The 12010-nt window shown below is 44.1% G+C and overlaps 1 protein-coding gene across 3 annotated transcripts in view; it reads left to right on the top strand.

Moving 5' to 3' along the window:
* CREB3L2 (cAMP responsive element binding protein 3 like 2) overlaps positions 1-12010 on the top strand; it is a 108292-nt gene that overhangs the window by 58229 nt on the left and 38053 nt on the right. For all 3 annotated transcript variants that reach the window (XR_003204913.2, XM_025854825.2, XM_025854824.2), the window contains exon 2: positions 5803-6019. Coding sequence is in view for 2 of the 3 variants with exons in the window: in XM_025854824.2 (XP_025710609.1) it covers positions 5803-6019 (217 nt within the window). In the remaining variant the exon portion in view is untranslated. The remainder of the gene's footprint in view (positions 1-5802; positions 6020-12010) is intronic.

Below are 12010 nucleotides of genomic sequence, written 5' to 3'. Positions count from 1 at the left end.
GCAAGTACAAATGCCAACATTTTATTGTTTTCATTTTTATAGGTTTTTTTTTCCTTTTTCCCTAAAGAGCTTTTTAAAAAATTGATTGGTGTATCACAGGCATTATTTAACTGAATCCTCAAAACAGGAAGCTGGTGTTGTTGTTCTAGTCATGTTACAGGGGGAGCAAACTGAAATTTAGAGACCTGAGGTTCTCTTGCACAGGCCCATTCAGCTAGCAGCCAGGATTCAAACTCAGAGCTGTCTGGTTCTAGAGCTGTAGCACCCAATGTCATAAGGGAATGATTAGTGTTGGAATGAAAGTATCACGGGTTAGAATCAAGGGAGACACGACTTTATAGGACAGCTGGGGCCAGGCTGGAGGATATTAAATGTCGGACGTTAAATAAGGAGGAGATGAGACCTTGACATTGGTTCTTTAAGCAAGTTGCTTTCTTCACTGAGGTGGGCCAGGAACACTTCTGTCATGAAGCAGGGGTTCAGCCCTGTCAGGAGGTTTCTTCCAACCTGGAGATTCTATGATGGGACCGTGAACCCTTTGGCAGCACCACACACTAAGGGCAAGTGCATGTCTCTATCATTACTGCTGGTGTGATGCTAGGAGCCTTCCTGTCTAACAACCCTATGTCACCTCCCTCCCTCCCTCCCTCCCTCCCGCCCGCCCACCTGCTTGCTTGCTTGCTTGCTTTTTCTTTCTTTCTTTTCTTTTCTTTTCTTTTCTCTTCTCTTCTCTTCTCTTCTCTTTTCTTTTCTTTTCTTTTCTTTTCTTTTCTTTTCTTTCTTCTTTTCTTTCTTTCTTTCTTTCTTTCTTTCTTTCTTTCTTTCTTTCTTTCTTTTTCTTTCATTCATTCAAGATTTTATTTATTTATTTGAGAGAGAGAGCATGAGAGGTGGGAGGGTCCGAGAGAGAAGTAGACTCCCCGCTGAGCCGGGAGCCTGATGAGGGGCTCAATCCCGGGACTCTGGGATCATGACCTGAGCTGAAGGCAGCTGCTTAACCACTGAGCCACCCAGGTCCCCACCTACCTGGCACGTTTCTACAGTGAATGTGGAAGACTCTGTGGTGGATGAGTGAACGGGCTGTCGGTGAAATCTATATGAATATTTTTGAAATTCCAGCCCCCACTACATGTCAGCTTTGGAGACAGACTTCAGTGAGACAGTGTTCTGTAGTAGAGAGTGCATGGACTTCAGAACCTGTGGCCCCAACCCTGGGCAGTGCACCTGACTGCCCCGAACCCCCATTTTCTCACTGGCAAATGGGCACGTGCCTGCCTTATAGGACAGCACCTTGCTTGCATTCTGAGAGTCTAATAGGTGAAGCACTTCTCCACCAGATGACCTAGCACCTGGTCCTGTCCACATCATCATTGATGATCAGCAGCAGCTTTATGGTGTTATACTGAATAGAACTTCTCTCCATGCAGTTGGACCGTGGAGCTCAAACACCTCTTTCCTAGGAGCAATACTGTGAGGAAAGTTCGGTCAGTTTGAAATTAGTTCAAGGCCTAGCTCAAGCAGTAGGCGACTGAGGTCTTGTGAGCATTGATTGAGGGGAGAGCTGTGAAAATACCTTGTAAATCCAGAGAGCTTGACTAGACTCTTAGGCAGAATGGTAAAATGCTATTATGCCATGTCAACTAAAATTTCATAAATTGGATTCCCATGCATAGTCCTTTGCAGGATCCAGGAAGGCTCCCTGTTTGAGGAGGTTCACTTTGCCTTTTTGTCTGTTTTTTTGTCTCCAAGGCCATATGCCCCCCTCTCACTGGCTGCCAGTGATGATGGGCCGGTTTTGGCCTCATCCCTGCACCAGCAGTGAGATGTTAACCTGTCTGTTGAGTGCCTGAGCCCACAGCTGCCAAGGAGACCCAGCTGGAGCTGATCTGCTGGGCTGAGTCACAGCATCTGGTTGGGACAAGTTGGGACAATCTCTTTTTAATCACAAGTATCCCCCTGGGACCTACTCAGTGCTCACCACCTTGCAAAGTTCCGAGGTATGGGTGGAGGTCAGGTACAGTTGGTCCCTTCTCCTGAGGAGGTTCTTTTTCCAGAGAGGAGGTTAGCATAATGCATTCAGTAACAACTGCGAGTCCTTCAGGACTGCCTATCATTTAGGGCTACTTTGTTTGGCAACGTGATAATTACTACAAAACCCTCCCATGCTCTCTCTCTCATGAGAGGGGAGTTCAGGGATGGTTAGCAGAGTTAGAGAAGGTTTATTACTGGTTATTTGCGGGATGTTCACAAAAACATTCATTACTGCTGCCCAGGAGAAGGAAAATGGTGTCAGCCGAGTAGCCCAACCTGGCGGCTTCCATGGGAAAGCAGGGCAGTCAAAGAGAGCCTTGCCTCAGGGTAGAACAGGATTCCAGAGGTTTAGCAGCGTCAGCACAGCTGGCCGGAGTTGACATTGCCACTCAGGGGACAGAATTGTGGCTGGGAAATACAGGGATTGTGAGTTCAGCTCTTGAGTTTGTATTTTAATTTGTTTTGGGGACCTGCTGAGGGAGTTGGACCCTGACTTCCGGTTATCTTATAGTCTGGAAACCTGGATCTTAACCTTAGTCTTGCAGGTATTCTGCTCCTTGCTCTGCAAAGTGTAGTCTGTGGAAGGGCAGCATTTTCTGGGAGCTGGTTTGAAATGCACACCCCCAGGTCCACCTGGACTTGCAAGTCACCATCTGTGTCTTAAGGTGATTCACATGGACATCAAAGTATGAGAAGCACTGGCCTAAATGGCAAGCTCAGGAAAGGCATGGCTTTTCTGTTGTCATCTTTATTATTTCATACCCCCAAAATCTGTTTCAGGTTTAACACAGGTGGCTGCAATAGCCATGAGTCTTCCTCTGACTTGGGCGTATCTCGATCTCTAGGGACATTGTAAGCTTCTAGGGAACTAATCGTAAAGTGGGGTGTGCAGGGGGGGGGGAGGTGAGTGGGGTTGGGGTCGACCTTCAGTGGTTGAAAAACTGAAGTGAACATTAGAAGCACAGGTGGTGGGGGTGGTTTTGAACAACTCACAGCCTCTGAAGGTGGGTCACAGGATTTGTATTTTTTAAAAAAATTTACCATTATGTTCAAGAATGTTTATTATATTATCACATATAATAATAAGATATTTAAATATCTCTCAAGAAGAAATAGATAAAGGGACGCCTGGGTGGCTCAGTCGGTTAAGTGTCTGCCTTCTGCTCAGGTCATGACCCCAGTGTCCTGGGATTGAGTCCCACATTGGGCTCCGTGCTCAGCTGGGAACCTGCTTCTCCCTCTGCTTGTGCTGTCTCTCCCTCTGCCAAATAAATAAATAAAATCTTTAAAAAGAAGAAGAAGAAATAGATAAATACAGTGGAATACAAATCAGAAGTTCAAATAAATGAAATAGAGCTGCATGTATAAACATGAATAAATCTAAAAAATGTTTTTGGAGAGAATAAATTTGCAGAAGGATGTGTGAGGGATGGTACTATTTATTTAAAGTTTAAAGTTTAAAGTTCATATGTATGTAATGAAAATATGCATATGTAGTAAGAATGTAAAGACCTGAATGGGGATGATAACCAAGTTCAGGGTATTGGTTAACTTTGGGAGGGAGGAAGGGAGATGGGGAGCTTTAATAGTCCCTTCATGTTTTCTTCCTTTCTTTTTTTAAAAGATTTCATTTATTTATTTGAGAGAGAGAGAGAGAGAGAGAGAGAGAGAGCACGAGAGTGGGGTGAGGGGTAGAGGGAGAAGCAGACTCCCCACTGAGCAGGAAGCCTGATGTGGGACTCAATCCCGGGACTCCAGGATCATGACCTGAGCCGAAGGCAGACACTTAACTGACTAAGCCACCCAGGCGCCCCATGTTTTTTCTTAAAAAAGGAAGAGTAAAGAAAAAAACATTGCAGCAGCAAACATGGAAGAACAAGATTTTCCCCAAAGGAACGAATACATAATTATTCATGATATTGTTTTCTATAATTTTTCTGAATGTTTTAAATATTTCATTATAAAATGACTAAAACAAAAGTCTCCTGGTGATTGTGCTGCAGGCAGTCGACCTTTGGGAATTCTTGCCTTCGATGCTTCTAGGGGCTTTTCAGTTCTAAATGTGTTGTGTGCCGAGAACTCTCCCCCAAGCATCTCTCTTATTCTTGTAGACGGCCGATGCCTATCAGGCTGTGCCCAAGGCCTGTGGATTCCTTGTGTTCTGTTCTGATGAGATGCAGCCACTTCTCATATTGGTGATGTTGGCAAAACCCACCAATCTAACTCTACTTTGAGGACCTAGCCTACAAGGGCCTCTTCCCTGTTGTCTCCTTCTCTCCTTTATTAAAGGAGAAGTTCTGTCCCACAACTACCATAATCTTAGAGCTCTAACCTCCTGCCTCCCCATCCCCAACGTGCATTTATTTTCGGAACACCTTCATTGACATTTCAGTGGAAGGACTTAGTATCTGTGTGGATCCCAAGAGTTTTCTTTGCCTACCCCAAGCATCACCATTTGAAATCAGTTCTCCTGTTGCTGTATCTGCTTTTGTAACTTCTTTCTACACCAGAAATGTCCCTAAAATTTAATCAATAAGGATGACACCTATTTGTCTGTGACTCTGGAAGGTTAAGAAGGACGAAATGGCTCTAGTGGCTGGTGCCAAAATGGACTTTCAAATTTAATTTAATTTTGTTGTTATTATTTTTTAATGTAGTCTGTAGTGGTAGTTCTAAACTAAGGATGATTCCCTCCTCCCTCCCCCCAACCCAGGGGACATTTGGCAGTGTCTAGAGACATTTCTGGTTTCCAAACTAGGGGAGTGCTACTAGCATTGGGTAGGTGCTAAACATCCTATAATGCACAGAAAAACCCTATCCCCCCATAACAAAGAATTAGCCAGTCCAAAATGTCAGTAGTGCCCAGACTGAAAAACCTGGTTTTATGCATCCTTGTAACATGACTATCCCCCTATCAGTGAGGGAGAGTGATTAGGCTGTACCTCTGTTAGTGTGGGACCGTGAAACACGGGATACAGGAGTCCCTGTGAATATGTGTATAGACCATTCCTGTATCATCTTCACTGCATGGTGTGGGCTAAGGAGTCAGTGGTATTGGAGATGGAGGATGAGAAGAGATTAAGGAAAACCTGGAGAGGAACAGAGTCCAGGTGGTGGGAGAGCAGAGAGAAGCTGCCTCTGATGCCTTTGAACTTGGCACCTTGCTATAAACAGTACCTGCATGCTATAGAAGTACAGGATAGGGTATTTAAAAATATTCCCAATGAAAAATATGGTAGATAGTTACAGGGATGGCCTCTGGTGAGTTGTGCTATCCTCCGCCCACACTTGTCTGCGTTGTGATTTCGCCATTTCTCTCATCAAGAGGTGGAGTCTGTTTTTCCACCCCATGCGTCTGGGCTAGCCTTTTCACTTGCCTTGACCAAAAAAGTGTTGATGTGTGACTTTTGGGGCCATTTAGCTTTGTTTTTCTCCCTGTTAGAGCCTTTCTGCCATCATGTGAGGAATCTCAGCCTGACATAGTCAGGCATTCGGCTGGCCCGGCCCCGCATAGCTCCCAGCCACCCTCCCAGCTCAGTGAGCTCGCATGAAATGAGCTTGTGTGCCCAGCCAGTATACAGAAGAGTGTGGAATAATAAATTGTACTTATTTGAAGCCGCTAAACTTTGGGGTAGTTTCCTACACAGCAATAGATAACTGGACATTGTATGTAAGTGACTTCGTCTGAAGCAGTAGACGATGTATTTGCCTTAGGATGTTGTGTAACTATCTGATCATGGTTAAGAGTTCTTCCTCCTTTGTTTCTTGTAGCACTTCTCAGAACTCCTGGATGAGTTTTCCCAGAACGTGTTGGGTCAGCTCCTGAATGACCCTTTCCTCTCAGAGAAGAGCGTGTCGATGGAGGTGGAGCCATCCCCAACATCCCCGGCGCCTCTCATCCAGGCCGAGCACAGCTACTCCCTGTGTGAGGAGCCTCGGGCCCAGTCACCATTCACCCACGTTACCACCGGTGACAGCGTCCATGACGGTAAACCCAGAGCAGGGACAGCACCTGGGACCACGGCACCTTTGCCTCTGAGATCCTCGGGGGTGTGCAGTGTCTGTTACGCTCTTGTTGGCACCCACTTTAGCCACATACCTGCTCCATGTAAAGCCTAGGGCTTGGGCTGTGGGGAAATACAGAGGGGTGTGGGGCGCATTTCTTTACCCCTGGCTGGGTCCTCTGGGAACTTGCTATCTCTGAATGGTAGTCGTTGCTTTCTTTGACCCTGTGGATTGGGCAGCAGAGCATCCTTTTGCAAATCAGGTTGGCCTATCTGGTTGATAATTCCAGGAAGTCCGTTGTTTTAAGAGGTCATGTCATTTTTTTCTGAGGAAGAATTTTTCTGACCACTCTTCTCCACAGAAGCTTCTTGGGCATCCTCTTAATCCATATTCACTATGTTCCCTTGACCACATGTATATGAGATCTTGGTGAGCATTCCTAGTATTCTTGGTGACCCTTTCTTGCCCATCATCAATACTGTCAGTATGGTATTTGTTGAAGACCTAGTTTTCTTGGCTTTAGAGTATTAAGCTGTTTGGCCATTTGTCTGTAGAGTGACTGTCTTCCATGTCTGAGCTCCTTTATCACATATTATCAGTGGCTTAAAGTATAGCCATTCATTCACCGTATGGTTCTTGAGTTCACAGGCGAGACATTGAAGGAAATATAAAGAAAAAAATGTGCACATTGCTCTTCTAGAACTTATCATGTAGGGAACATGAGAAATGTACACAGTCGACAGTAACAATGTTGAAATATGCTAAGGGTGGTGGTGAAGGTGATGTGCTCTGCAGTCAGACCTCAGTTTAAGATCTATGTCAGTGACTAGTTAGGGGCAAACTACTTAATATCATCAAACCTCAGGTTCCTCATGTGTAAAAGTAGGATAAAAACAGCATCGACTTCATGTCCTGTTGTGAAGATTAAACATGAGAATCTATGCCAGCGCCTAGCCCAGGACCTGACTCATAGTAAGGATATTGTTCTTAGCTGCTGTTGCAATCACTGTTATTCCAAACCAGGAACTATAAGAGGATGGCAGGACCTTAGGTGGTCAGGAAGTTTTTGTGGAGGATTTCTCAATTTCCCAGGCTGTGTGCTCCAATGAAATATGATAGTGGGTTCCTTCCCGTCAAACTCAGTGTGGCATTATTTTCTTTTTGTTAGTTTAGTCTTCATATGTCTGTTAGATTCAGTGAATTTGCTTTAGATTATAATCTTTAAGAAGGCAGGGACAAACTACAAATCGGATGGAGCTGGTTTCTTAGGACTAATGAATGGAAATATTTCTCTGGGTAGTAGTTAGGGTACTCAAAAAGTCAGGACTCCAAGGAGTTATATGGGATGAAGATATAAAAAGATTCAAGAAGAATATTCACTTTTGTTCATATTCATTCCTTATTGCAAAATCTCAAACAGTTCTCCATTGTTCTATAGAATGAAGCCGACCTCACGGCATGGCTTTTGAGGCCCTTTGTGGGCTGCTCCTACCTCCCTTCCCCACCTTGTCCCATTGCTCCCTGTCTGCATGGCTCTGGCATTGAATTCTCCACTCCATGCCTTACACTGCTTTCTCTACTCTGAGTTTCCATTACCTTCTCTCACCCTCTTGTCAGCCCCACTAGTTGAATTCCCACCGATCCCTCAAGACTCAACTCAGTGTCATCAGAGTCAGACGACTCTTCCATCTGGAGGTTGTCCGCCTTAATGTTTTCATAGCGCTGTTACTGTTTGTATGTTTATTTGTTTCATTTTTGCCATTTTTGTGAAGACTATTACACTTGTCCTTATATTTCAGCTATTATTTATTTTTCTGTTTTCTATTTTGAGCTGGCTGTGAGCAAGTGTGATTACAGGTTCCTCGTACTTGCTTGGCACTTTGACGGTATCTGATGAACAGTTATTTCGTTGAATTAATTGTGCAGTAAGTTGTTAAGGGAGAAGGTATGGAAGACTGAAGCACGTTCCTTATCTCTGGTGATGGTGTCAGGGAAGACATCTATTCTGTTCTTCTATGCATTGCTAGCTCTCTAATGATGCAGATACACTGGGCTGTGAGCATTTGATCAGGTGGTATTTCTTGGCTTATAGCAGCTGTCTTGTGTAGAAGCGAACAGAGTGCCATGGAGAAGCAGATATTTTATAAATGCTTTATGATTCACTCTTAAAATTCACTTCATAGTGATCTGTTGAGTAACTACTTTGTACTGCATCTGCCAGGGACTGTCCTAAGCATTGAGGGTAAAAGAGCTAACACAATGAACAAAGATCTCTGCCCCTATGGAGTTTACATTCTAGGAGATAGGGGTGGAGTAGAAAATAAGAAAAGGAAAGAAGTTGGGAGGGCGCCTGGGTGGCTCAGTTGGTTAAGCGACTGCCTTCGGCTCAGGTCATGATCCTGGAGTCCCTGGATCGAGTCCCACATCGGGCTCCCTGCTCAGCAGGGAGTCTGCTTCTCCCTCTGACCTTCCTCTCTCTCATGCTCTCTACCATTCTCTCTTTCTCTCAATAAATAAATAAAAATCTTTAAAAAAAAAAGAGAAGGAAAGAAGTAAAATATATGGTTTATTAGATGGTGATGAGTGATATACAGAAAAATAAATCAGAAAAAAGGGTAGGGAGTTGCTGGGGGAGGTGGGCTGGTGTCTTAGTCTATTGAGTCTGCTTTAACAAAAATCCCGAAGACTAGGTAGCTTATAAACAATGGGAATTTCTTCCTTACAGTTCTAGAGCCTGGAAGTCGCAGATTAGGGTGCCAGCAGGGTTGGGTGAGAGCCTTCTCCAGTCGCAGACTTCCTGTGCTATCCTCACTTGGTGGAAGGGGTGAGGGAGCTCACTGGGGTCTCTTTAATAAGGGCACAGTTTCCATTTGTGTGGGCTCCATCCTCATGACTTAAGCACCTTCCAAAGACCCTCCACCTGATACATCACATGGGGCATTAGGATTTCAACGTAAGAATTTGCGGGGAGCACAAACATTCACACCAAAACAGGGGAGGAGGAATTGAAATCTTAAATAGGATAGAGCCAAGGCCCTTCTTGGAAAGTAGTGTCTGAGCAAAGATCAGCAAGAGATGAGCTAAAGAACTAGATGTCTCAGGAAGAGGCTTCTAGGCAGAGGAAACAACAAGAGCAGAGGGCCGAGGTGGTGTGGCTGGAGTCCTAACCACAGAGCCACACTTACAGTGAGACATTAGCATCTGTGGAGTCGGCAGCCATTCTGCAGACTTGCTGTTCTAGAATATGCAGACTAGAGAAGGCCTCAATGATCTAGGCAGATTGACCTTCCCCTTCAATTCCACATATGTTTGTTGAACACCTGCTGTGTGTCAGCGCCATCCTACCTACTTAAAGGACACAATAGTGAAACTTAGATCCTACCTCTAAGTAACTCAGAGTCTAGTGAAAGTGCCACGTACCCCCATACTTTACCAGACGGAATATAAGCAATGTCCCAAGGGGAAATGAAACTGTAGAAGTTCAGAGCAGAGGGAACATGCCCAAGGAAGATCATAGGAAAGGTTGCATGAATGAGGCAGAGCTTCCTGGGGCCTTGAAGCACTGAGTAGAGTTGGAACAGTGACCGTGGCCACTCCCAACAGAGGGAGGCCTGAGGGCAAGGACACTGATTCTTCTAAAGCAAGATCTCTAGTGAAATGACTGCAAATAAGCAGGTTTCTGAAAGCAGGGTCTCGTCCTCTTCCATGATGAAATGATTTCTTCATATTTTAATTGTAATCGATTGAAATGTAATGTAGGGGAACTCATGAGTGCCACCTATGCCAATGGTATTGGGGAAAAAGAATCAGTGGGTCTTTTCCAGGAAGGCTTTCTTATCATTAGGCCAAAGTGCACACCTTTTAGTGCTCTCACCTCGTGCCTTGTTCTATTTATAGATCCCATGCTGTAATAGGCCTGTGCTAGTAACTTGCTGAGAACAGTTAATAGTGGGTCAAATATATTTTGCAAAGGGTTTCCGATCCACAGTTGATGTTCAAATATTGGTATTTCTCTGAGTTAAAGACACCTTTCTCAGCCAGCAAAAGCACTTGTATCAGTAGGGAATAATGAACAAGGAGAGTAATCATTTGGACTGTGCAAAAATCAAACTTAGACAGTGTACATGAATAGATGGGGATCTTTCCTGGGAAAGCTTTGTCCAGGTCTTAGCTTCCAGTGTTTTTCAGAGTTTTGGGTGAAGGGGCAGATGTTTGGGAACAGAATTATTGTATTCATTTGAACCCCAATTTGGATCTGCCTTGAGGGAGGACCAATCCCAAGGATCCCTCTTGTGCCACATGCTCTGTCAAGCTGATCCCCTCCCTGTTGGAGAAGGGGGATAGCTCTTTAGGAAGTGCGTCAGGAGGCAGCCTTTAAAAATTGCTGTTCACATTAAATTTAATATTCTTTTTCTCTTGCATTGGGAAGCAGCTTAAGCAGAACTAGGAGTCCTTATTTCTAGGGATGGATAGTGAGTAAACTATTTCATTATACCTGGGAAAACTAGTGATTCATACCTCCTTGTCCAATTTTCCTTAGATTAAGTGGAATTCTTCTGTAGTTGCCGCTAAGCTAAAAGAAAGTAGTATACAGTTTGAGTAGACCCTGTCCTAGTTTATTAGGATTTTTCTCCCTCTTTCTCCCCTTTACCCTCTCTTCTTCCATCTGCCATGTCTTCCTTCTTCTTTGTCCTTCCTTGTTCTTTCCCTGCTAACTCTCTCTTCTCCCCCTCCCTCCCTCCTTGAACCGCAGGCCAGTTACATAGGGCATATGTAGTGCTCTTATCCTATTAACTTGTCATGGACCCAGATGGACTGTAGACCCCTAAAATTATATACAACATTTGGGTTCTATCTACATTCATCAGTTTTTCTGGTGAGAGCATCTATACCTTTTTTTAGATCCTCAAAAGAGTCTGTGATGCCCCCCGCACCTCCAAAAGAGGTTGAGAAACACTCTTCTAAGATTACATAGGAGTCATCTATCTTCAGGACTGAATTTGACTATAGACTTCTCTGAGACACTGAGCTAAAGAACTTCATGTGGGCTCAGCAACCACAAGTACCAGCCCTTAGAATGTGGGTTTGCCCTTCAAAACCACCAGAAAGACATCCTGCATCCAGCTCATTCATTTCTCCCCATGATTAAGGCTGTTAACCATATGCCAGGCAGGGTTTTCTGTTCTACAAAAACAGAGAGAGAGGAAGAGAGAGAGAAAGTTATAAAGAGATAAGCAGAAACATCCAAGTAAAATGTCTGTGGATATTTTTATACTCTGAAGGAAAAAAGCTTATATTTGAATGACCAAATCTTGCGCCTTACCACATGGAAGGTATCTTCATGAGTTACTCTATTTTAGTCATCTTCCTTTATAATTAAATTGAGATGCTAGGTATTCATTTGCTTTGTTCTTCAATTTCAGTCTTCTTCCTAAAGAAGAAACTTAGTAGTACTGAAGTAAGTCTGTTCAGAGAGAACTAGACATGGCCACTATCCTCCCAGATGATATAGGAACAAAATTAGAACATACATAAAATACCAACAGACTTGGCAAAAAATATACGAGTACTGAAGTGATCTAATGAAGTATTTCTACCACACCTGAGCCAAGATAACTTTATTTCAGGTGGAATAAGGAATTGTACCCGTGGCTGTTCCAGGTTCTAGAGAGGGTGGGACCAGGGACATAAATAATAATTATCCTCCTTCTGATTAAGCCAGTTGGGCTTCTAGTGCTAACAAGGGCAAGGGTTGGCTGGGTAGGGTGTCTTAGTATGGAGACCCTAAATTTGTGGAGCTGTTTTCATAGGCAGGATTGAATACTATAGTCTGTGAGCTAACGATGAACAGTGCTGCAGGTAAATGTGAAGCCTGGTGGAAGCCAAGACTTGGGGTTTGGGGCGAAACAGATTTTTAGGAAAGCCAGATGATGTTTGGGGGAAGAGCAGAAGAAAATAATGTCGCATGGCTGAT

The sequence above is a fragment of the Callorhinus ursinus genome, unplaced genomic scaffold (genome assembly GCF_003265705.2).
Source record: "Callorhinus ursinus isolate GAN/ISIS: 27379988/994484 unplaced genomic scaffold, GSC_fseal_2.0 scaffold12, whole genome shotgun sequence".
Lineage (NCBI taxonomy): Eukaryota > Metazoa > Chordata > Mammalia > Carnivora > Otariidae > Callorhinus > Callorhinus ursinus.
The sequence above is the reverse complement of the archived record's forward strand: the minus strand, read 5'-3'. Positions and strand labels throughout refer to the sequence as shown.